Source organism: Rhinolophus hipposideros, assembly GCF_964194185.1.
Source record: "Rhinolophus hipposideros genome assembly, chromosome: 8".
NCBI lineage: Eukaryota > Metazoa > Chordata > Mammalia > Chiroptera > Rhinolophidae > Rhinolophus > Rhinolophus hipposideros.
In genome coordinates this window covers 47,767,426-47,794,897 of record NC_138054.1, presented here as the reverse complement: position 1 = coordinate 47,794,897, position 27,472 = coordinate 47,767,426, and the positions used below count along the sequence as shown (strand labels likewise).

At 33.7% G+C, this 27,472-nt stretch overlaps 1 protein-coding gene across 7 annotated transcripts in view; it reads left to right on the top strand.

Annotated features, from left to right (window-relative positions):
* The window catches only part of LEPR (leptin receptor), a 77,342-nt gene that overhangs the window by 11,477 nt on the left and 38,393 nt on the right, over positions 1-27,472 (top strand). For 2 of the 7 annotated variants that reach the window (XM_081057876.1, XM_081057875.1), the window contains 4 exons: positions 7,458-7,517; positions 12,343-12,669; positions 14,612-14,735; positions 26,089-26,297. In XM_081057876.1, coding sequence (XP_080914002.1) covers positions 7,478-7,517; positions 12,343-12,669; positions 14,612-14,735; positions 26,089-26,297 — 700 coding nt within the window. In that variant the 5' untranslated portion in view covers positions 7,458-7,477. Of the gene's footprint in view, positions 1-3,822; positions 3,957-7,374; positions 7,518-12,339; positions 12,670-14,611; positions 14,736-26,088; positions 26,298-27,472 lie in introns of those variants that run through there. The other 5 variants (XM_081057872.1, XM_081057877.1, XM_081057874.1 and 2 more) reach the window with 3 other exon arrangements.

Below are 27,472 nucleotides of genomic sequence, written 5' to 3'. Positions count from 1 at the left end.
TCTGTCATGAGGAAAGTGCCAGTTTGTATGTATACAATCAATGACTACTACATCGCAGCTGCTACCAGGCCACTGGTAATTGTCAGATGTCATCGATTTTAACAAAGATCCTGATGTCAGAGGTGTTAAAATATTGTGAACCTTAAAATAGACGAAATAAAACACTATTCTCTTCCTTTGTATTTCCTTGGAGTTCAACTAAAATTTCACTTCTCCTCTCCTCTCCTCTCCTCTCCTCTCCTCTCCTCTCCTCTCCTCTCCTCTCCCCTCCCCTCCCCTCCCCTCCCCTCCCCTCCCCTCCCCTCCCCTCCCCTCCCCTCCTCTCCTCTCCGTTTAACAACTGTAAACAGATACTGTGGTAGAAGAGAAATTAGCTTACTGATTTAGCCTTCTTTTTCCCTCTTCCACATATAATTATATTAATTTTCTAACCTCTTTTATTGGTTACCTTTGTAATGCCCACCACTATTTCTTATTCTGTTCACTACAGTTTCTCTTGGCCCCTTACTTTAGAAGGTTGGTATATTTTACCTTTTGACTTCTCACTATCTCTCCTTACATAATTATATTACCTCAATTTTGACAACTATCTAGTGGAGAATGTTGATAACATTTTATGTTTAGTATTTTAATTAATTAAATCTTTCATTTTGTCTATTGGTTGAGCCCAAAAGTTGAAAAATCAGTAAATTGGGGTGTGTTGCAAATAAGTCATTTTTTTTGTTGTTGTTGATGTTAAATAATGGATTTTCTTTCAACTGTATTCTTTAGTTCCAGCATTTGCTCAGAATTATTCCACGTTTTATTTTTGTTCATATTTAGATCAGGACTTTTTGTAGAGCTTTTTTCAATTAATTTTATTTCTTCTTAGTGGGAGAAAATATGTGGGCCTTCTTCTTTATATCTTTAATTTTCCGTTTTTTTAACTCGTTCTCTTTACTTTTTGGAATCTATTTCATTCTTCTTTTTAAAGACCACTGAATTCATATTCATATTTGGACTAGTGGCTTCAATTTTGAACTATAACTTCCTTATCTCCTTTGTGCTATTCTGGGTTTTGTTTTATTTTCTGCAGCTTCAGAATCATATTATGTATCATGTTGACTCCATTCCCACCTTCCTCCTAGCTATTTCTTTTTGGGAACCTTTGTATTCAGCTGTTGTCTGGACTGGTCATTCTCAAGTCTGCAGAGCAATCAGCTGGGCTGCAGACATGCTTTCCTGAATCCACGTTTTCCTTTTTCTTGGTTTACTCATTTTGCTGGAATTTCTTGTTAATGTAGTTCTGAGAGAGAGATTCATAAGATATAAATTTCCTAAGTCACGGTGTTATTGAAGATATATTTTTGCTCTGATACTTACTTGACTGGTTAATAGAATTTTAAACTGTAGATAATTTTCCAGCAGGAATTATTGCATTGTTCTCTAGCATTCAGTGTTTTGGTATGAAACTCTTATTTCCATTGTTTCTCATTTCTTTAGTGAGTCTTTTCCCCCTTGGGAGAATTTTTCTGTCTTCTCTTCTTTTTTGCACTTCTGCAATTTCTTAATGATATGTTTGGAAATGAATTGGATTTTTCCCTATTCCTCCTCCTTGGAAATTGGTAGACTTTTATTTTTTCCAGTTTGAAGACTTATGTCTCTTATTAGCTCTGGGAAATTTTCTCATGTTATTTCACTGATCATTTTTTCTTTATTCTCTTTTTCTGGAAGTACTGTTGGTTGGATATGGATCTCTTGACCTTTTTTTTTTTAAGCATCTTTTCTCAGTTGGTCCCCCCACCCCGCCCCCTAGCCTTTAGGAGGAATTAATTATGCAAATGTGCTTTCTAAACTTTCCATTGAAAAATTTTTTATAACTATGCATTTAATTTTCCGAAGCTCTTTCTTCCTCTGATTATTCCTTTGTTAGAACAATCTTTGAATTTATGGATTCAAAGTCTTCTGAAATGTCTCTGAAGATACTGCTAACATTTGTTAAAGATATTTTTTCTTTGATTTATTTTTATGTTCCTTGTGGTAGGTTTCCTTTTTTCTCATAAAATTTTCCATTATATTGAAGACTTTCTTCAAGTTTTAGTTAATGTCTCCATTCAGCCAGGCTGTTAGTGAAGAAATAGGAAGAATGTGAATTCTGTGCATATCGGCAGTGTTTGCCTGAAGCTTCATTTCAGGCACTTAGTCAGGAGCTGCCATTTATGCTGAAGGTCTATCCTCCTAAATGTCTGAAAGTTTAAGGTTTTTGCCATGTTGGTGCTACGTGTATAGTTAAAGCCCCAAATTCTCCTTCAATAACAGTCTACATTTTACTCCTTAACATATAAGAGTATATAGGACAATTTTTTATTGTCTTTGGCTATTTGACATCTTTGAATATTTTTTTTATGTTTGGGGAATAGACCATACTTTATAAATCAGTGTCTTCTCAAGTTTCCTGGCTGCTTGCATGTAGACTGTGAATCAGGCTTTAAAATTAGAGGCATTCATGCCAGGTTTTACATCAGAAGTGTGGCATATGAAAGAGCAGATGAGTTCCCAGGAACTCAAAGGTAATAGACGTTGAGGTTTCAGTCATAACATGCTGTGTCTTGGGAAGGGGGGGTAGGGCTGTCCTTTCCAGACCAACCTACATGGAATTTTGGGTGTTGTTTTCAGCTGTGTGCTTTATTAGTCAAGTTCTCTAGTCCTTGCTGAGGTACGCCCAAATCTTTAGTAAATTCCTTTGTACTTAAACTAGCTAGAGTTATTTTCAGTTGTTTGTAAACCACTTGCCGGACTGTTACAGGGAGCTAAGTTTGGCTGCTGTGAATTGTCTGTAAGTCAGATATTACATACAGAGAGTAAAATATCCTCTTCTTTCACCTGCACTGCATATCGCCCTTCTGCCCTTTACCATTCAGAATATCTCCAAAGGTTTGCCAAGTAAATTTGTTTTCTCATTGATGACAGTTCCTTCCCCAAATATTCTAAGTAGTTACTTCCTTCATTCTATTTCATTAGTCTTTGCTTCATCTTTCAGAAATTTGTTTAAATCTCTCTTTTGCTGCTGGTTCCCTCTCATTCTCTCTGTTCTAATGGATTGATATGATTTACTTTACTCTGACTCTCAGTGCATCTCAGAAGGAAGAGAAGATCCATTTATTCATTCAGTTTGCCATGTTGAATATGAAGAGCCATGATACTTTATTCATGTTGGTATTGTAGTACTTTGCAATGTAAAAGGCATAAAATAATGTTACTTCTTAAAGTAAATTATGATTAAGTAAATTATTAATTTATGTATTTCTAGCACCCTGGGTGGTAACTTACATTTTACTAAATACTCAATTAATATTTAAATGAATTGATTTATGTACCTAGTTCTAAATTACTTTGTAGGTAAGATGCCTATACTGACTCAACTTTCTTGCTTTATGGCACCTAAGTTTATGAATCATAGTTTATCCCTCTGCATTTTTAAGCAGTTAATTTGTGACAAGGTCACACATTAGAGTCATATCAGGAATTAAAGTACTTGAAATTATGTTTTCAAAGTGACAAATGCTTATGACAGGACGGTGGGAAAAATATATATATTTGTAATTTCAAAAATAATTTAGGTCTTTAACAAGTATGTGATGGGAATAACGAGACCAATTTCTATCCTAAGTGAAGAAATAAAAGTAAACATACTTAAAATAACATGGTTACTAGAGATAGACCAGACTATATTTATTTTGTTAAATTTTTCACACTTGAAGAAATAGTGTTTTTCATTTATATTTAAACAAAATGCTTAAATGTTGCTATGTAAGTGACAGACAGATGGCTATTTCTCCAGCAGAAAGGAAAAGCAAAAATTAGTGGCAGATGGAGCTTATTGAGTTTATTCGTCAAGGCAACAGAACTGTCAGAATTGCTTCTCTTACAAACCTTTCTACAAACCTAGAGACCTTTTGTGATCATTGGAGCAAGTTGTAAGTAATTTCCTTCTTGCCTAATCACTCATTCAAACACTGATTGAGACTGTTCTGCTTTATATTTAAGCAGAATTTGATGCATAAAAATAACACAAAGAATTCTCTCTGATAGAAATGAAGCAGTCTGGTTTTCTTCTGAAAACCCGCAGTATAATTCAGTAGAATATAGATTTTGATTTTCCTTTTGTCTAAAGTTTATAGTAATAACGAAAGAGTGAGTGATATGTTGCATGTGCCGTGAAGGGTTAGTGTGTCTGGTGTGTTACGCACATGAAATTATTGCCTGCACATCTAGGTGTCATGGCCGCATCATTTAGATCAGACTGTGCACGAGTCTTTGTATATTTCATAAAGATTTCTTTAACTATTTCAAATAAGACACATTACTTCTTTTAACTGTCAGCATAGAAGGACCACATTCCAGGGGAATGTTAGACAGTCTTATCTCAAACTCCTCCAGGCTTGGTGTGCATCAATGGCTCAATTCAGGGAGCTATACTTGCGGAGGGCTGCCTGAGGAATGAGCACTCCATTTGTTTATCTACGTCAGGACTTCTTCATCTGGGAGTTTGGGATAAATTTCAGAGAGTTTGTCAATCCCCTGAAATAATTGCCCTAATTTTGGGTATATGTGCCTCTTCCTGGCAGTTGGTACATTGTTCTCCCCCAATTCTCAACAAGGTCCATATCCAAAAATGGTGAAAAATCACGATTTTGAAATTCCGTCTGGTGTGAAGCCAGATTCCCAAAGAGCTGTATATGGATGATATTAGAAAGCCTCTTTTAAAGATTGCTTTTATTCAATTTTGTCTTGTTGTGATGCCACCAGCCTATTTTGAAGAGTATTTTAAGAAAGGGTCATCTTTGCCATTCACTCATCCATTCAGTTCATATATATGGAGTATCTATTATGTGACAGGCAGGCTACTATGTGTGAAGGATATAATGATGAAAAGGAAACATTAAAAAAAATCCCTGCGTCTGGTGTAGTTTACATTCTAGTGGAGAGAATTAGACAATAAGCAAGAAACTTAACAAATCATATTCACGTTAGTGTATAGTAATAAGCAGAAAAAGATTAAGCAGAACAGCAGATATGACATGTAGGGGTTGAGCAGGTGTTGAAATTTTAGATAGGCTGGATAGGGAAAGCTCCTCTGAGAATGTGACTTGAGCAAAAGGGAGAGCAGTGGTTGATGAGGTCAGAGAGGCCTGGAACAGAGATCCAGGACCTTGTAGTTCTGCAGAGGACTTGGACTTTTAGTCCGAGTATAAATGGGAGTACTGCCGTGTTTTGGGAATGTGAGACAAGATCACTTGTCTGTGTGTTATCCAAATAACACTGTGTGTTATCCAGATCACTCTGGCTGTTGCATTGGGAATAGACTGAATTAGGGTCGCAGTAGGGAGACAAGTTAGGAAGCTCTTCTTATCTTCCAGGGAAGAGATAATGGTGGCTTAGAATGGGGTATTGGCAAAGCCGGGGTTGAGAAGTTATTGAATTTTGAAATTCCCATGAAACTCTACTACTCTTAGGATGCTCATGAGAATGGTACCTGTTATAGAGTTAGTAAGGCAAAATTTCTTTCTGTTCTTAGTGTTAGGATTATTTGTACATTTCCCTTAAGGAGTTGGTTTTAAGTACTCTGAATTTATAATTGGATAATTTCACCATGAGAAAGCTTAAAGCAAATTAATAGCTCATCCTTAGGAAGTGAATTCAAATTAATGGCATTTTGTGTATTAGACCATTTTGGTCACCTTACCATTACTTTCCACTTTGCATAATTTTTTTCCCCTCACAGTTTAAAATTTTCTGTCATGTTTCTTCTGTATTATTTCTGTTTTTGTAAACCTCCTTATGTTCTTTTTTATACAAGTCAGTGTGCATATAAATATTTCTCTCTTTGAAGCTATGGAAAGTACCACCTTTCACATTCTCCTCAAGGTTGCATCTATGCCCTTTTCATACTTGTGGTTGTTTTTTTTTTGTTATACAGAACAAAACCTGACTGCAAGATTTCAAACCATAAAAATAGTTTGTGTTTTTCATGGAACATTAAATAAAAGAATGGTTGTCTTATGTAAGGAAAAACAACTGATCTGTTTTGTCACTTAGCTAAGTGGATAATCATTTGAGTGAAAAGTGAGTCAAATCAATTGTTGGATTAAATGAGTAGTCACTAGTCAGTTCATCTGAAACACTTAGTCTACGAATATGTTGTATCTATGACACATCTTGATTATGAAACTTGCCCTTGGGTTTATTTCATGAGAAAATTCTGTATCAGAAACAGGTAGCATAAAAAGCTAGAAGAAATTTGTACACATTTCATATGATTAGATAATGAGGATTCCAAACTGAACCAATTTTTAGAAATCCTAAAGAAACATTGAGATGTCAGTATTAAAGAACCAAATTCTGATGAAAAACTGATAGTCTCAGAAACAAATTTACCAGACTACACAATGTTTATACGCATCCATTTTCTTCCCAAGAGTTATTAAGTTGTGAAATAAACAAACTCGTTTTTTTGTTTGCTGATCACGTGGTACCAATTCTCAGATATGACTTTTGAGACCTTTTACGTACTTAATATTTTATAACATTCTTTGTCGTAAAGATGTAACTTCTAATTTCAAATAAAATAACCTAGAATCATGGACAGTTCTGAAAGGGATGGTAGAGATCATCCATCAGTCTGACTTGTAGATGAGGAACCTGAGGTCTAGAATGTTGATGTCCCAAGTCATACAGTGATTAGTAAAAAAAGTCTAGATTGGCACCCTGGACTCCTGACACCTAATTCAGGGTCTTTTTTTTTTTTTTTTAGCCTCAGATGAACTTGCATGTAGTAAACCTAATCGCCCATTTGAGATAATAAAAAAGCTTGGAATATGAAAAGCCTTTAGTGTTTCATTGTAAACCTAAGCCCAATAGATTAAAATAATAGTAGCATTCTAATTCATGACATATTGGTACAAATAATCTTGTTCATGATGTGTTTCAAATTGAATAGAATTCATGGGAAAGCTTGTCTCTAAAATCACCCTATCGTTTGGCTATATTAAGCCATTGAACTTTCCTTAAATTACTCTGATAACTCTCCAAAGTGAATATTGTCTCATCTGCAAATGTACAGTGGGTTTCGAAAAGCATATTGGGAAATTTCCTCCTTTTTATTGGAAATAAATATGCAGTCATTACCTATGTTCTAACCATTTGGCTTTGTAATATCATAGGAAGGACAGAGACAATTTTTTGATTATGTCATATGAATATACGGCTGATTTTAACTATGTAAGACAACAAGTGCATGAGAATAAGTCTATAACATAATTATACTTTAATGTGAGATACTTCTCTGATATTGATCCAGAGTGTTATAGATAATCCAAATTTAAGAACTTAATTATAATCCTTTTCCTTTTATATTTTCTATGGACAGCTTGTATATATGTCAGGGTTTTTAGTTTTTTAGATTTACTGTTTTTCAGGTGTACTTCTCTGAAGTAAGATGACGTGTCGAAAATTTTTTGTGGCTTTGTTACACTGGGGTAAGTCATTTGCCTTTTATCTGTCTATAAATAAGGTAAAACATTTTCCCTTGGAGTTGCTGTTTACTTTATTGGCTAACAGAATTTCCCATCTCCAGTTAGGAATTCTCATGCTCATGCTCACTAAACAAAAATTTAAGTGTGAAAATCCCTTCTAACTCTTTGAAAAAGTGAGAATGAAAACCATTTCCGACTTCCTGGAAACAACCTGATGTGTATCCTTCCAGAACTATAACACTAACACACATACAGACACACACACACACACACACACACACACACACACACACTTCAGCTTTTCAATTTATCATGACAACTTTTTTCAGTATTTACTGATGTACTTATTTGTTTAATGATTACACGTCAGTTAACTGTATGAATGTACCTTAATTTATTAATTTATTTGATGTTTCCCATTGGTAGATATTTCTTTTTCTGTAACAAATCATGCTGCATTGAAATCCACATACATATATCTTTGTATATTTGGGAGAATATTTCTGTAGATTAATTCCTAAAGAGAGATTCTGATGTAGAATATATGCACATTTTTGAATTTGATAGGTACTGTGAAATCTTTTCCATAAAGCTTTGTACCATTTGCAGTCTGAACGTAAGTATCTCAATGCTATTCCATTGCATTTCTGATGCATATGCATTTAAGATACATATGATCATTCTTTTACCTTTTTGACCTGTCAGATAAGCAAAATATGGAATCTCATTTCAGTTTTATTTATTTATTTGTGAGGTTGAACCCTGTTCATTGACCATTTATATTTGTTATATGATTTTCTAATTCATATACTTTGACCATTTTTCTTGTTGGATTTTATTGGTCTTAGTTGATTTTTAGAAATTTCTAAAATGTAATAGAAAATTAGCTTTGCAGTATTAGTCAGTGCTCTCCACAGAAACAGAATATATATATATATATATATATATATATATACACACATATGTATATGTATATGTATATATGTGTATATATATATATATATATATATGAAGAAGTTTTAAATTTATTATAAGGAATTGTTACATAATTTTATGGAGGCTGAGATGTCCCCAAGATATGCAGTTGGCAAGCTGGAGACCTAGAAGAGCTGATAGTATAAGTTCCAACCTGAACACTGGCAGGTTTGAGACTCAAGAAGGATGGATGTTTCAGTTTGAGTCTAAAGAAAGGAAAAGACTGATGTTAGTCAGGCAATAGGAGTTCCCTGTAACTCAGACTTTTTGTTCTTTTCAGCTCTCCAATTGATGGGATGAGGCCCACCCACGTTAGTGAAGGCAATCAGCTTTACTTGGTCTGCTGATTCAAATGTTAAATTAATCTAGAAGCATCCTCACAGATATACCCAGAACAATATTTGCCCAAATGTCTGAGTACCCTGTGGGCCTTGACAAGTTGCCTCATAACATTAACCATCATAGCCCTAAACAATTTCTTATGTTTTACACATTTTTTCTTTTTGCCCATCATTTTCTTTTAACTTTGTTTTCTTTTATAGTACAGAAAATTTATATATACACATTAACACCCTTATACACACTTAGAAACAAGATACAATGACCCTTGAATATTTTATTTAGCAAATGTAGCACTATTAAGTTACACATATAAGTATATGGTGCCAAAAAATTGTGTACACATTTTTAGAAAGGAAAAACTATTAAAATTGTAATACTCAATATATACTGATAACAACAGATGAATACGAGTCATGTTTGACTTCTGCTATTACAAGAGGTGCTCAAAGAGGTTACCATCAGCGTCCAGACACTTCTGATTATGGCGAACTACTGCTTGAGCAACGTTGACCAAAGTGTCCACTTGTATATACTTTTTTGGCACCCTCAGTGTGTATCTATCTGTCTATCTATCTATCTATCTATCTATCTATCTATCTATCTATCTATCATCTATCTATCTATCTATCATCTATCTATATCTGTCTATATAGATATAGCTCTATATATCTATATATAGATATATATATAGATATACAGCATATATATCAGATTGATTCTAGTCCAAAGTGCATGTGCCCAATGCTTCGAAAGGCCAAAACTCAAAACTTCAGAGTTTGGAGTAAAGAAAGTTTTATTGATTGAGAAGGAGCCTACAGAGAAGACAGGAGACCTAATCCTCAAATCCACCTTAAGAAAGTACAAAGTTCAGGCTTCTTTTATGTCAAGGGAAGGAGAAATGGGAGGGGCTGTTTTAGTAAAACTCAAGCTGCAAGCAGAATTCTTCTAATGATTGGCATGTATATATGCAAGACTAAGCAGGCGCTATTAGCCTGAAGGCCATGGGAACAACCCAGGCTTGAACAAGATGGAGTCAGAGAGACCGAATATTTCACTCTGTTACAAGATAATAGTCAAATCTTTAATTCTCTGTGTCAAGGAGAAATTTACTCGGTGATCGTATTTAAAATAAATGACTATGACACAAAATGATGGGTTTATTCTCATATGGGAAAGAGATGTCATTTGAAATGCTAGTTTGCATTATAACTCTGATAAATAATAACAAATATGTTATAAGGGACTATTATCAAGGGATGATGCAAACCTTGGAAATTTCCATCTTGAATACCACCAGAAGAATGCTTTCAGAAATTATATGTGTATTAATCTTTCTCCTTCCCATTGCAGGAATATCCTTAAGAGAAAGCTTACAGATGTTTTTCTTTTTTTAATGTCTTCTTATTTTTAACTGCCTTAAACTATAGCAGAAATCTGTTTGAAGTTAATCATACATTGCTGATGACTTTGAATTCTCCAAAGTCATTGCTAATGACTTTGGAGTGTACTATTCTCATTTGTTTCTTACCATGTTCTAGTTTTATTCTGATTAAACAAAACAAAACAAAACTTCAAATCATCTAATTTGTTCTGTGTTCCAAGTTTTTGAAATTAAAGTCAGGCTATCTTTAACAAAATCCACTTTATCTGTCAACCATTACCTCTGTATTTAACTAGTTCTGAGCATCTCCTTGGCTACTCCAATCTAAAGGTGCTCTTATGAGCTTCTCTACCAGTCTTGTGGTACACACTGTTCATTCTCATTTGCAGACATGTATATATTTACAGAAAATACCCAACAAAACTCCACTGTTAACCAATTTCAACAAAACAAAACAAAACACTATGCCATAAGGGATCAAAAAGTAATAACATACTTATCTCTCTTATATTATCTATCTAATTTTTATTAGGCTCCAACTCTCAAATGTTTCACATTGGCTTTCCAAGAGGTTTGTGGTTTGATCAAGTTTTGTGAATCAGAAGAGTTCTCAGGATATTGTTATCCTGATAATATATGCTTTCAGATGCAAATACTAGACTCCTTGCTATTTAGGGTTCATTTGGAGGGAAAGAAGTATCATTTGCAAAGGAAGCATGTAAACAAAATAGAATCATCATTTAATTAAGCTGATTCAATAGTTACTGTTTCTATGACATTCATGATTACATTTCAAATTTCAAATACTTCTTTGAGGAATTTAGGCTAATTTCAGTTCAGCCAACTGAATCCTTCCTCCATGTACAGCCTGAAAATATAATATTTTTAATTAGTAACATTACATATTCACGGTTTTGTAAAACAAAAGAAATAACTTAGTCTCTTTTCATGGAGATATTCTGATTTTAGAAATGTGTTAGGAAGATTGAAGTACAAAGGAACACAGTTGCAATGAGAATTCACTTTTGGCTAATTGTTATCACTGTGGGCAAAATCATATCAGTCATGTTAATTATTTTTGTCTTAAGTTTTGCATCTGATACATATTTATATTTATAGAAAGATTTAGAAACCAAACTGCGAACAGTCATTACTTACATATTGTTTGAATATTTTTACATATATTATTTTTATAATTAGAATGATGATGAGTTGATTTTTTAAAAATTTCTATTTTCTTACAATTTTACATTTACCTTAATCCTTCAAAATATTTATTCCATATAAATCCATGTAAAATTCTCAGAATTCTCATTCTCCATTAGTTTGTATATGAGGGAACACAGCTATTGGGTTATTTGCATAATTTGTAAAAGAAAGAATTATGGAGAATTGTGATTTTATTTTCAAAGAATTAGTTATTAAAACACAAGTGTCACTTTTGAGGATTCTTTTTGTACAGAATTATATAATTGTTCTTAGTTTTTATATGTCTAAAAAGTGATAATTGTCTTTAAACAACAGTGGAAGTCTGTGTAAGAAGTCTGTCAATGTGCATCAATTATTGCAGAACGCATTAAGGACATGTCTTATGTGATGTCCTATATCTGGAAGATTATGGGCAGAGTTAGGAGATCATTTAGTTGTCCTGATGTTGAAAACAAAATCTTTCTAAAAGCACTCAGTGAAAGTACTGTTAATATTTTGGTGTTATTCTCTTTAAGAAATATTGAAACAACACTTTACTATTTGTTTATATAATTACACATCCAGATATTTCTTATTTCTGCTGAAGTTCATTAGAATTCTTTTTAAGAAAGGAGATTGAAATATTTAACTATAATTCCCTTTCATTAAAATATAAATGTTAGATTAATGAAGAAAATTAAGCATAAATTTCCAAAAAGGGGTGCTAGAGAGTGATGTTTTCTCTATAAATAAATGCACCCTCTTAAGTATAACACCCTGTACAGTCAAAGCAAAGAGCTGTGTAGTAGGCGCTGATTGAGCACTTGAAAAGTTAATTCATTACTACTGAGTACTGTATGGTTTAATCTTAGATACTTCCTATGTATGTTTTAGTCAAAATGATTAATTATTTTCCTATGTGTCTTTTTAATGTCCTAGCAGAATTTATTTATGTGATAACAGCGTTTAACTTCTCATATCCAATTACTCCCTGGAGATTTAAGTTGTTTTGCATGCCACCAAATACAACCCATGACGTTGTCTTGCCTCCTGGAATCTCAAAGAATACTTCAGATTTGAATGGACAATATGAGGCAGCTGTTGAGGCTAAATTTAATTCAAGTGGTACCTACTTTTCTAACTCATCCAAACCAACTGTCCACTGTTGCTTTTGGAGTGAGGAAGATAAAAACTGCTCTGTACATGCAGACAACATTGAAGGGAAGGAATTTGTTTCAACAGTAAACTCTGTAGTTTTTCAACAAATAGGTAAGTATTTTAACGTTCCAAGATTTATTTAATTGTATTGAACCAAATCTTTTCATTCTCTGGAACCTGTATGAAATAGATGTCTTATGGATGGGATTCTTATCACATATCATCATTTTATATGAGTAATAAAATCAGGATTCATCATGTGACCAAACTAATAAGCCCCGAATTATTTTATATCCTATAAAACTAAAATAAAAATGTAATGAAGGAACTCTTTTTATCTATAAAAACATTTGGTGTAGACTTTTAATTTTGCTTTAAAATAGAAAAGGCACACCTAATTTTGTTAAATAGATAAAATACTTAAAATATTAAACTGTTAAATTAGTTCAATTTTAAAGCATTTGTGAATAATATTCGTTCAAGCAAAGAATCGCTCTGCAACCAATATATATTTGAAATCTTGCATGTAGCTAGTGTAGTTAATAATGCTGCATCTGGCAATCTAAACAAAAAAATTATTTCCAAGCCTTCTGGAAGAGCTAATGGAGCCAAGTCAGTTGTCTCAGCAATCTGAAGAAATCTTTGGTATGGAAATAAAGACACACATAGTATAGCACTCCTTTGTAGGGTTAATCAGGATTTCTCAACCTCAATACTACTGACATGTTAGACCAGATAATTCTTGGTTATGGGGAGTTGTTCTGTGCCTTGTAGGAGATTTAGCAGCATCTCTGGCTTCTATATACTATCAATAGATGGCTATACCACTCTCTCCCCAGTTGTAACAATGAAGACGTGTCTCCAGACTTTGCCAGCTAAAAAGTCGGGCCACCAAATCCCCCCTGCTTGTACACCACTGATTAGATGGAAGAAACACTCCAGTGTGTTGAAATCAGTTTAGGAATAAGGATAAAGCATAAATATGCAATAAATATCAGAGTTCTAAAACAAGGTAGACTAGCTCCCAGTGTCTCCAATTGAGTCTAGTCATGTAATTTAATTTTAAATGAAGTACTTTTTGTTTTTTTCAATTTGTAAGGGAAATTAACTTAGCCATTCCAGTGATTATTAAATGTACCAAGAATGAACTTAAGAAGTCAGGGTCCTTGGGATAAGCCTTGAAATGATCAAAAAATGTTAACACTTTCTTCACTTAAGAGGCATGATCATGACGCTGTAGGTTTTAATTTTATGTACTGTATAAATAAGGGCTAATACCTAGTTACTTCTAAGTGAGTTTACATTTTTGTAACTAAAATTACTAGTTTAAATGGTGGTTACTGTGGATTTCTATTTAGTATTCTGCCAAGTAAGCGGTTTATTTCATTGGGATCAAGAGGGCTGCTAAGCTAGAAATCTTCTAGGTTTGGGAAAATGTGTTAGTGTTGCCTTAAGATAGTTTTAGTCTCGTCTGAAGTTAGACATAATTTTGAGTTGTTGCTATTCTTGGCTTTCTAAATTAAAAATCACCTGTAGTTTATATTTCGTTATCAGGTACGTTTTTCAATGTGCAGTGAAATAAACTTTCATCAGTTGTGTTTGGAGCCTGTAATATTACAATAACAAGAGTTTAAGACATACATCATAGTTCAAATGTGAATCACCATGCTTTTATTGCTAAAGTAGACACATAAATACTGCTCCAAATTTGCTTGTACTTTGATATTTAATGTTCTTTTTTCTCTTGGAAAGTGAGCATTAACCGAGCTATGTGAGTTTTGAGGATTTGTCCTTCTTAATTGGTTCAGGATAAAAAAGTTTGAGAAGGAATAATTGAATTTAATTCTCTTACTTTACAAAAAAGAAAACTGAAGGCCAAAGGAACTGAATGACTTGGGCAAACACATACCACTAGGTAGAGTCTGTTTTCTTTTTCTCTCAGAATGGGCAGTAGAAGTTGTATCAGAACACTGGTAAATTTAATTTAGCTCTTCTCTTTCACTGAGTTGTTCAGAATGTTTTTCAGATTTAATGTAGCTTATTTTTAATTCAGGCGCAAACTGGAACATACAGTGCTGGATGAAAGAGGACTTGAAATTATTCATCTGTTATATGGAGTCATTATTTAAGAATTCTGTCAAGAAGTATGACCTTAAGGTCCATCTTTTATATGTTCTGTAAGTACCAAGTAAATTAATTTGGACATTTCAATTTTTTTTAATTTAAATGCAAGAGCTTCCATATGTAGAAGTGGACTGTGAAACCTCTCTTATTCCTACATTTCCTTTCATATCTCAGTATATTTCTAGGAGGATATATATATATATGTATATATTTATAACATATAGTATATATACATATATAGTATATATACATGTATATTTTATATATATGTATACATATATATATATATATGTATATATATATATAAATTTTTATACAACTTTCTTTTCCATTAGGTTTCTTCTTTTCTTTTTCTGTTGATTTAGGTAGAGAGACATTGTAGGTATGAATGGGCATATATTCTGAAAAAATTTGAGGTGAGCCTCACCTCAGCTTCTGAGTATTGAGAGAAGAAAGGAAGCACTGTTGTTCATAAAGGAATATTTGAAGTTTGGGGCAGAAATAGATTTTATTGAGCAAAATAGATTTTAGCTCAGAGAAACGAATTCTTTTGCAATGCAGTACATTCCTACAATGACCTAAATACTTGGGATGGTGATCAAAAACTCTCTGGGTGCCTATTCAAGAGAATTTCAAATATTAGTAGCAGGTAAGAGCAATGTGCTCAGTTTTAAAACTCTGTGTGAAGACTTAAGTTTTAATGTGTATAGACTGTAGTTATGTCTTGAGTTTTGCACTTTCTGAAAAAGGTATTATATATATACATATATATGTATATTTATATGTATATGTATATTTATATATATGTATATATATGTATACATATATATGTATATTATGTATATATATATAGTAGCATAGTAACTTAGCTACTACAGCTGAGACTGTAGTTAGCTGAGTAATCACTGGTCTATTCATCTAAATGGTAGAACACAGAAAAAAGAGAAAATTATGATAAATTAGCTAGATTTTTAAACTTGATCATAGGATTAATTTTGCAGATTCTTTTGACCTGCTTTTATTTTTAACTCAGGTTTCTAAAATTATTAGTACAGGAAAACCTGTTACAAGTGCATGCAATTTGAGAAACATTCTCTCTTTTTTTGCCACATTAATTGTTCTATCCTTTGTATGATTTGGTTAATATGTATATTTTACCTTGTACTTTTACCAAGTTCTGCCTTGAATTACTATTTTTGTGCATATCTTTGGGCAATGTATCTCCAAGTAATTTAAATAAGACTCCAGATCAGGAGGAAGAGCTGGCCAGTATAACAAATGAGACTTCCATGGGAGAGAAAATCCATAATGGTGGTTACTCCACAAAAGTTTTTAATCAAAATCACCCTCTCTGGACATTAGGGAATTCACAAGAGAAATCTTTCAAATGCTTCCGTGTGTAAATAATTACATTTTTAAAAGGAACTAAACCCTAATGTTTATAAGGGATTTAAAGCCCTATAAATATGTCCCTTAAGGGAAAGCATTATTTGAGCTCAGATATTAATGTTTATCAGAGGATTTGAAGGAGAGGTAGCATAGAAACGTGCTATTCTGTAACAGCTTTAGACATTTTATCTTAGACCTAGGAAGGAAATCTTCTTCCTTCCTAAGGTGCAGACTGTGTGTACCAGGCACTGAGCTGAGTGTGGGAAACACTGTGAAACAACTGAGACTCAGCCCTTCCCCTGGAGCTAACAGTAAAGACAAAGAGCAAAACAACAAAGTTTGAAAAGACTGTGATGTAATAAACACAGGGACTTGGGGATCATATGCCAGAAATATCTGCCTAGATGATGAGGGGCACAGAAGAACGAGCCAGATCGAGTGAAGAGCATTTGCAAAGGTCCGTAGTCACATATAGACACTTGAGGACTTGAAACATTGTGTGGTTGGGTTGGAAAGGAGGGGAATGATGAGAAGTCAGTGTGGATGAACAAGCAAGGATCATCCAGGGAGTTTGGACATTTGTAATTGCTAACACCTAGTTGACTTTGTTTCTTCACTATTAGCCCTATCTGCGTTTTTAGTGATTCCAATATCCACATGGATGATATTCAATTTCTTGAGTGCTTTATTTTTATTCTTATTTTTTTCACTCCACTTGGTTCACCCATTCTCATGAACATACTCTAAACCTTGTCGTTACTGATAAGCATGTTCTTTATATAATCTCAGTTCAAGGATCCCACACTTTGACCATCTCTTCTCCTACTCCTTTTGTTAGTCTTATTTCCTCTATTACCTCAACCTCAGAAGTAATTCTACATGTTTCTTGGCTCTGTGATCTGGGCATGTGGTTCTGCCCTCTTCATCACCCTTCCTTTTTCATGAAAAGGTGAACAACTTTGCAGCTGAGTATTTTTGTCAGTATGCTTCCAGTCAGCATGGTTTTGGAGTCCAATGGCTTTAGTTTCATTTTGTATTCTTTTAGTCTAAGCTATTGTGCTTCTGCTATTCTAATTCTCTCATAAGACCACACGGCCTCCTGTGAATCTTACTCGGGTTCACTCCATTAGACAAAAGCTCACAGATTTCTTAGAGATAAGCCCTTCTCTTTGATCTTTGCTTAGAAGCCATTTCTTAATTTTAACATCCTTTGCCATCTGGAGAGGCTGGGTATTTCATACGTAGCCCTAAAGTCCTGGTTTCTTTTGTTTCACAGCTCTTTCCTCAATGTATACCTCTCCTCTTGCAGCAAGAAGAAACCAAGAGGCACCTTCAACACTTGTTTAAAAATCTCTCGAAGTAGGTGACTTAGTAGGCACTTAGCTTTCTGCCACTACATAAGAAAGATCCCCTTTCCTCCAGTTTCTATTAGGTTGGTGCAAAAGTAATTGTGTTTTTTTGGAATTATTTTTAACCTGTTAAACCGCAGTTACTTTTGCACAAACCTAATAATATGTTCCTCACTTTCTTTTGTTCCCTTACTTGCAGTGTCCTCAAAATCCAGATTTCTACCAGCAGTCTGTTCAAGGCAATTTAGGCATTCTCTATATAATGCTTTTCTAAATCTTTCTAGCCTCTGCCCATTGCTTGGTTCCAAAGCCACTGTCACATTTTTAGGTGTTTATTATGGCAGTATCTCATTTCCAGGTACCAACATCTGCCTTGGTTATCTATGCTATATAATAAATTACACAATATTTAGTGGCTTAAAACAACAAACATTTATCATCTCTCAGTTTCTATGGATCAGGGATCCCAGTGCAGCTTAACTGGGGAACATCTGCCTCAAGGTCTTTCACAAGGTTACAATGAAGACGTCAGCTAGGATTGCAGTTATTTCAAGGTTCAACTTCAGGAAGATCTGTTTCCAAGCTCACTTCCTGGACTTCCAAGGTCCTCATAGTTCATTGGACTGAGTTCCTTCCTGCCTGTAACTGGAGGCCTCCTTCAGGTGCTTGTCACGTGAATTTCTCCATAGAGCATGTTACAACATTGCAGCTGGCTTCCCTTAGAGAGAGCCAGACAGACCCGCTGATGACCTCGTTTTTGAGTTTCACTAGGAAAAAAGGAGCAGTGGGAGGTTCTCCTATGATTGCTCTTCTCCCCAAATCTGTCAGCCTACTCATGCCAGTGCCTATGCAATTTCCTTTGCTTCTTTTTTTGTAGATGAAGTCTCTGTGTTCCAGTCTAAAGTGAACCCTTTCTCATGGGTTTTGAGTCCCATCCCCTGTTGCCTATTCAAGAACTTTGTTTTTGCAGTGATCCCTCTCTTTCCTGCATCTTCAAGTTTTTCTCTCAGATGACAGACGTGCTGGAATAACTCCCACTTAAAACATGGATTTTCTTGATCACACATTTTCATCAAATAACTACCCCCATTTCACTACTCCCTTTAAAGAAAACACAGTTTTGGACTGTGCGAATACATTATATCTTCAGAAATTAATATACAAAGTCAACAAAAGTGACTTCTGGCCATGAGGGAATGATAGGGTCTAGGATTGCTCTTCCATCATAAACAATTAGGAAACTTGATAAAATGTAGGAAGCATCCATTTTCAGATATTGGACAAAGACAGAACAGAACTGCAATTCCTGAGAGAAGGAAACAAAATGAGTCCTCTATCACTCAGGGTGTCTGGAGTGGCGATTTCCAGAACATGGCACAGGGTTGCGGAACTCAAGCAGAGTCCAGAAATATTGCCAAATCAAGGAAACATAGATAGAAATTAAGAAAGCGTAAGAGGGCTTGAATTCATGAATCTGGGAGGTACATAGGGGGTCCCCTTGACTCTTTAGCGGAATACCATTCTGCCCAAGATATTGGGTAAGAAAAACTTCTAGGAAGATAACAATTACCAGGAGCTATAAGCTAAACAATTCCCAGAAGTCACACAGGGCCAGGAATAATTAGTTTCCATCAAACAGTTTGGTGAGACCTTGTTAAATATCAATGACATTTTTAGAAACCCCATAATAGCTATACTTTAAAAGTGGGGCCTAATTAGCCCTAGAGTCAAGGCTACACTATGCTATCCCAAAAAGAACTTAAAAGAAGCTTAAAGGTTCAAACTGGTGCCCAAGTTACTAACAGACTGCCAGAATTTTTTTTTTTTTACCATTCTTTAAAGCAAAATAATACAATACAACACTCAAAAATGTAATATTCACAATCTTGCATCCAGTAAAAAAAATTACATATGAATATTTGTAAGAAGGAACAGGAAAATGTAACCGATAATCAGGAGAAAAAGGAAAATCAATCAATAGAAACAGACCCAGAAATGACAAAGGTGATAGAATTAGCAGACAAGGACAGTTATTAATATGCTGTACATATGCAATGATATAAAGGAAAACATGGATATAATGAGGAGAGAAATTAATGATGTAAAAAGGAGTGACTGAAATTTTTAGAAAAAATTTGTGAAGTAAACAAAAGTACTGAATGTCAATTGTGACATTTTAGGAATAGTGTTCTTCCATCACCACAAAATGTTCCAGGTTGATTTTATATTTTGCCTGCTGTAATGTTGGAATCAGCAATTGGTCCAAGGAGCCTTGATTCCTTTTGATTGGAGAATAGTATTTTTACAAAGCAGTATGTCGGGGCTAGGTGCTCATTGTTACTTGAATTGCTTTGTTTCTAGGCGCTCTCAGCACAGAGTTAATTATACTAATGTACACACATAATATACATATGTACACACATAATATATACATGATGTGTATATATTAATATACACAATTTATATCTCTCCATATAAACAAATATTAAAAGCATGTGTTCATACTAAAAATATCTCCCATTCTAGTCCAAAACAACAGAATTCATTCTAGCCTTCCCTTCCCTTCCCTTCCCTTCCCTTCCCTTCCCTTCCCTTCCCTTCCCTTCCCTTCCCTTCCCTTCCCTTCCCTTCCCTTCCGTTCCCTTCCTTTCCCTTCCTTTCCCTTCCCTCCTTTCTCCAGCAGTGAGAAACTTGGCTTCCCTTTCCTGCAATATATTACTCATTTGCTCAGTCCTAGAATACATGTAGTTTTGAAATTGCTAATTCATAGCACTGTGAAAAACAAACATGGTAGCTAGAGTATAATATTTGTTTAGACTTATTTTGTCTTTGCTAAGGCTAAAGGTTATGGTCAAAATACTATGTTCCAAAGTTAATTAGGATTTCCTCCCCTCTGCCCGTGTAGTGATATTGTTAACTTGATGTACATTAAGGGCCATTCGTTCTTGTTTCATTCCTCTTTTTTTTCTCCTTTTCTTCCTCTTTCCTATCCTTGTTGATTTTCCATGTGTGGTAATACCTTATATGTGAAGAGTACTTTGTGTTTTACAAAATGCTTCTTAAATTTGTCTCCTTGATAAGATTTATCTAGGTCAATACTTCTCACCTGGACTTGACTCTCAAGATCTGGGGTGGAGCTAGTAATTTGCATTTCTGTCAAGTTCCAGATGATGATGATGGTTACTGGTTTGATAACTAGGTTTTCAGAACCACTGATTTATGACACTTATTAAAAACAGATTCCTTAGCCCCAGACCTACTGAGTTCTTCCTGGAGAGTCTAGGAATCTATTTTTTTAAACAAGTCTCTAGGTAATTTTTATGAAGAAACTAGTCTGGGATACTAATCTGGTCTTTGAAATTGTTTGGGATTGGCAAAGTAGATTTTTTTGGGTAACATTTACACAGATAATCACTCTGAGATTTAAAATAATTGACTTGATGAAGTGACATAGAAACCTATGCTAAATTTTCTAATTCCTGTTAACCGGTTTGTCTATTATGTTTTGCTCTTCATTTGTGTCACAATCAGAAATTTGGATGGTACCCATTTGGTGTTACTCCTGTAATAACTTAGTATAAATCTCTTAGAGAAGTTTTAACATCTTCATAGAAAAATGTTCTGGGAACAAATAGCTTGACCAAAGGTCACAGGACAGAATGTGTTTTCTATAAACCACTGTGTCTACCGAAAATGAAATTTCAATACTAAATACTTACACATCTAATTTCTGTGTAGTAAAATTGACCAAATGGTGAAATTTGTAAAGAAGCCATTGAAAATTTATTTGACAATTTTTTTTTTACTATCTTCACTTTCAAGTAAAGTTTACTCATATATAGAGAAATTAAATAAATAGTGGCAGAAAGAGAGAGAGAGAGAGAATTGGGAAGGCATAAAATATTTTGCTGCATAAAAATTTTTGAATTTCAAAAATTCTTGTTTTGGTTATGTTAAACCAATGTATCTCTTTCTTATTTGTAAAACTTGATTATCACTTTAATCCTTATATTTTAAAATGATCAATTTTTTAGGGTACATTTGATGTTCATAAATACTTAAAACTTTTAAAAGTCTTTTGGAAGTAAAAAGTTCTTGTTCTGACTTTGGCAAGTAACAAGGCTTCACACAAACTTGGAAAAACTGCTGTCATAAACATGAGCAATATCTAATGTTTTCCTAAAGGAAAAATATACTTTGAAATAATTCTATCATTCTCTAATGTTCCTATTTATAGAACTAGTAACATGACACAGTTAAAATATTGTTTAATTGGAGCTACTAATGTCTTTATCAATCTCCTACATAAAATGACAATGGTAACAGTAAAATTTATTATATGATAATAAGACATGTTGGATGTAATGAAAAGAGCACTGAACATGGAAACACAAGACTTCAGATGAGTTCCAGGTCTACATTTTTGGACTATTGCTGGGATTGGAAATTGCATGACTATATTTATGGATACCAAAATGTGAATTTCATTTAATTTCTATTTGTCATAGAACATTCTTCCTTTTTTTTTTCTTTTTAAAAAGCAGTTGAAAATGTAACAAACCAATCTTAACTTACAAGCTGTACAAAACAGATATATTTGGTTTATTGGGTTGTAGTTTCCTAACTCCTGCTTAGAACATCCAAAAATTAGTTTTAGATTGATTCTTAGAGTTTCATGATGGAGTTATTTGTTGTGGTGGTTTGGAAAATTTTAGAATGGAGATGCTTCAGGAAAAACAAATTTTGAATTACTGTTATATATATTATATAGTACATGTTATATATAGATAGTCATTATATAATTATGGATATATGCTATATGTTTTATTTTCTTTGTGTATATTGAAATTATAAAGAAAATGAAGATGGATTAAATAGTGAAATTGACTAACAGTGAAATGTTAGAGAAACCACAGAGTTAATCTAATTGGTAATCAAATTTATTCTACAAATGTCCACTGTGTTTAGAACAGGATGGCATTGGCAAGATCATCTCAATTAACACAGTGTAATTCTACCTTTTTTTTGTTTTAAAAAAGAAAAATATCACTAGAATTTCTTATCCTTTAAAAAGTAGCAGTTGAGAATATATGTCTTATTTTCTCTTCAGTTCTATTTTTGCCTTAAAATTTGGGAGTTCCTCAGTCAAATCTTCTGACATAAAATACCACAATTGATTCAATTTACTTTATACCCTTTTGATAAAAGCTTTTATTTGAATATTTGAAAAACTCATAAAAGGCATGGTCTGACATTTTTTAAAACTGTATTTTATTGGCTTTGTTTAAACATTTAGATAAAATTGAAAATGCTAAGTCATTTCACCATTGCACCTCTGATTAAAAAAAGTATTTTATGGGTGTACTGGACTTAAAGTTTACAAAAATACTTCCATATAATTTCCTTTGATATTCATAACCACCTTGTAAAATAGATGGTGCAGGTATGTTCTTTATTTTATTGATTAAGGAAATGGGGGTTCACAAAATGCCCATACATGTCTGTGGTCTTATGGCTCATAACAAAACGGAAGAACTTCAGTTTAAATCTCAGTGTTAATTTAGTGTGCTTTTCTCATTATCCCTTACACAGTACCTAGTAGACAGCTTTGCACATTAAAAGGTCTGTAAATATTTTCTGATCGATCTTTTTAGGACTAAATTAATGCCAGGATCTATGATAAATTATGAAAGTGTATCATAATTCAAAATATTTAATACTAGTGAGATGTGTATGGAAAGATTAGGGCCCATTTCTCTCATTTGTGTTTATATATGAATGCTCATGTATATGCTAGTTAGCACAATTTCTAAAGCAACACTTCCTCCACACTGAATTTTTAATTAGTATATCTATCACTTACAGTTTTTTCCCCTAAAGAATTGCAAGATATCTGAAGGCAGTGATCATGCTTAAATATTAATACTCTCTCCCTATCTCTAAGTTCTTTAAAAAGCATAGAGTGGTTTGAATAGAAAGCAAAAGGTATTTATGGATAGAATGGGGCTAGCTCAAACAAGACAGGGGAATTTGAGGCATTGTATTCCCCCTTCCCTACTCCCACCCTGAAGTCTTCTCATTTGCAGCAAGTCTTAGACTAGGGGACCAAACAGATTAAAGAAAACACTAAAAATCAGAAATAACAACTCTCTGTGTCTTGGTTGCATGCTATTATTCTTCATGTCTTGAGTTAGGTAACTTTACCCAGCTAATTACAATTATTTTTTAAAGTTAACCCATTCGTTTGTAGGTTTACAATGATTGGCAAAGTACTGCTTAAGTTTCTTTTGCTAGATTTTTGTTGTTGTAAACAACTTTAGAGAAATAATTAACACACAATAAACTGTATATATTTAAAGTATAAAGATAGTTTTTGATAAATGAAACCAGTCGTAAAATCATCACTATAATAAAGAAAATGAATATATTGCCAATCACAAAATTCCTTCCTGCCTCTTTTTAATCTCACCCTCCACCCCTACCTGTGGCACCCTATCACTATCATGCCTGCCCCCCACTGTCCTCAAGCAATGTCTGATCTGCTTTCTGTCACCACAGGTTCCTTTGCATTTTCTAGAATTTTTTTTTAAATAAATTCTTCTTTCTTTCTTTTCTTTTTTAAAACTTTTATTTATTTAAGTGTGTTTTTCCAGGACCCTTTAGCTCCAAGTCAAGTAGTTGTTTCAATCTAGTTGTGGAGGGTGCAGCTCACAGTGGCCTATGTGGGGATTGAACTGGCAACCTTGTTGTTAAGAGCACCACCCTCTAACCAACTGAGCTATCTGGCTGCCCCTAGAATTTTTTATAAATGCAATCATACACTACTTTTGTCATGATTTTATATGGCATGATTTTGAGATTCATTCATGTTGTGTGTATTTACTGGTAGTTCATTCTTACTTGCTGAGTAGTATTCCGTTATATGGATATACCACAATTTGTTTATCCGTTTACCTGTTGATAAACATTTTAGTTGTTTACAGTTTTTGGCTATTACAAATAAAGGTGCTGCAAGTCTCTTTACTTATTTGTATACAAATCTCTAAGGAAATATGCTTTCATTTCTCTTGGATGAAAACCTGGGAGTGGAATGTGTAAATCATATGGAAGGTGTATGTTTAACAACTTAGGAAATTGCCAAACTGGTTTCCAAAGTTGTATCATTGTACTTTCCCACCAGCATTGCGTTAGAATTCCAATTCCACTACATCCTGTTCAATACTTTGTATGATTAATCTTTTTCATGTTAGCCATTATAATATGTGAATACTGGTATATTATTGTGGTTTTAATTTGTGTTTCCTGAATAACTAATGATATTGGGTTCTTTTCACGTGCTTATTTTCATTCTTGTATCTTTTATGGTGAAGTGACTGTTGAAATCTTTGCCTATTTTTTAATTGGATTTTTAATTTTAGTATTAGTGAGTTTTTAGAATTCTTTGTATCTTCTGGATACAAGTGCTTTATGGGATAGATGACTGGTGTATTCTCTCAATCTATGGCTTGTCTTTTTGTTATCTGTATCTTTCAAAGAACAGAAGTTTTCAATCTTGACAAAAGTCCAATTTGTCTGTTTTTTTATGGATCAAGCGTTTGATGTTGCAACTAAGAATTTTTACCTAACCCAAGGTCTCAAAAATTTTTCCATGCTGTCTTCTGGAAGTTTCATAGCTTTAGGTATTAAATTTGAATTGATAATCCGTTTTGAATTAATTTTTGAATCTGGTGTGAGGTATGGCTTGAAAGTTGTTCTCTCCCCACCCCCACCGCCCCCGGCATATAGCTAACCCATTGTACCAGCACAATTTATTAAAAAGACTACCCTTTTTCTACAGAACTGCTTTTGAACCTTTGTAAAAAATTGGTCTCTATTCTGTTTTCCATGTAAGTGTTGGTCTCTATTCTTTTCCAGTAATCTTATTTTTTCTACCTTTACACTAGTTGTCCACTGGCTTGAATATTGTAGCTTATTAATTATAACTTCTTGCATTATTATGTTAGTCGTTGCTTTAGGATTTATAATATAGGTTTTTAACTTAATCTAGCCTGATATTATACCTCGAAGTGATATTATACCACTTCACTGCATGCTGACTGCTGACGTATCTTCCTCCTCCCCAAGCTTGGTGCTAATGTCATACATTTTACTTCTACCTATGTTAAAAACCACACACTACATGGTTTTTATTTTTGTGTTAAACAGTAAGTAAATATTTACCCTCTTCGTTAAATTTTATTTTCTTTGTGTGGAATCAGACTTCATCTGCTATCATTTTCTTTTTGCCTGAAGGTTTTCCTGTAGCATTTTTTATAATGCACGCCTCATAGTGATGAATCATTTCAGTTTTGACATGTCTGAAAAAAGCCTTTATTTCATGTTTATTTTGAAAGATATGTTCTCTGGATATAGGGTTTTAGGATAGCAATTTTCCTTGCCTCTCAGTTCGTCCTCATTGCTACTATCGTCTTGCTTATATTATTTCTGATGGCTAACCTGCTTTAACCCTTATCTTTGTTTCCCTGATATAATGTATCTTTTTGCCAGATCCCCTTTAAGGTGGGTGTCCAGAGCAGTTTATCTCAATTTGGATTTTGTGTCCTACATTTTCAATATGTCCAGTACCTTCACAACTATATTAATATTTAGTTCTTCTTTCTTCATATAGGCCGGAAGTGTTAGAAGAGTCGCCCCTGATCCCCCAGAAAGGCAGTTTTCAGCTTGTTCAGTGCAACTGCAGTGTTCATGAGTGTTATGAATGTCGTGTGCCGGTGCCAACAGCCAAACTCAACTACACTCTTTTTATGTATTTGAAAATTACATCTGCTGGAGTCGTTTTTCAGTCACCTCTCATGTCAGTTCAGCCTATAAATATCGGTAAGTTGTGCGTAGGAAAGATCATAGCTCTAAACAGGAGTCATCCAAACAGGTTAAAGATTGATGGAAAGTTTGTCACTAGCTTACCTTGCTTTAACCAACACTGTAATGGTGGTAACTGTAGTGCTGGGGTGGGGGTGGGGTGTATCAGGAGCAGATTCTGGAATGATTTAACAGTGGTATTGTTATCTCTGCAGTTATAACTAAATTCTTATAAACAGTGTGATTTCTTGAAATCCTGGATCTGTCTAATGGATATGTATTGTTGGGTTGTTATTTTTTCACATCTCAGACAACTATTTATGAAAATAATTAGAAGCCTTGTTTTGGCCTGAATTTATTCCCTCAATAAATATTTCTTAGACTCTCATGATTTAGGGTCTGGGGAAACAGTGGAGAATGAGACAAAGCTCTTGCCTCATAGGGCAGGGACAAATAATAACAGGCAGAGATAAATAGCAAAAAAGTAAATAAGGAGTAATTTACTATACAAACTATATAACTTGTTAACTATATAACTATATAACTCGTATACAAACTATATAACTCGTATTCTCGTTACTATATAACGAGAAAAACTCAAATAACAGGCAATGCCCCACATTTTTAGTAAAAGGATGCCCCAAATTTCTTTTGATCAACTTGAATATATAACTACAAATGTGAATAGAACAGGTACATGTTAACTTAAAGTATTTGACCCATTAATTCAGTTTTGTGTACATATGTTAAATTCGATATTACATATAACATATAATTTTTTAAAAATTTATTGGGGTGACAATTGTTAGTGAAATTACGTAGATTTTAGGTATACAATTTATAATATATAATTTAACAGTGTTACTATTCTGCACTTACATTTCCTGAAATAATTGTATATAAATGCTTTATATGCAACTTTTCATCATTGTTTTTGACATCACTAGAGCCATTTTTTAAGGTATCTGACATAATTTTCCACACAATTTCTTTTCTGCTTTTTTCTAAGTTACCAGGGATGTGACAATATTTGAATCTGCATATAGCATTATATTTTAACATTAGGGATTTCAAATAATTTCAAATAATTTGTCATAGGGACATGTTTATGATATTCACGACATAATTACAATGATATCCCAGCAATTCAGTCACGAAGTTCTACCTCAGGAAAAAAGATGCAAAATGTGTGT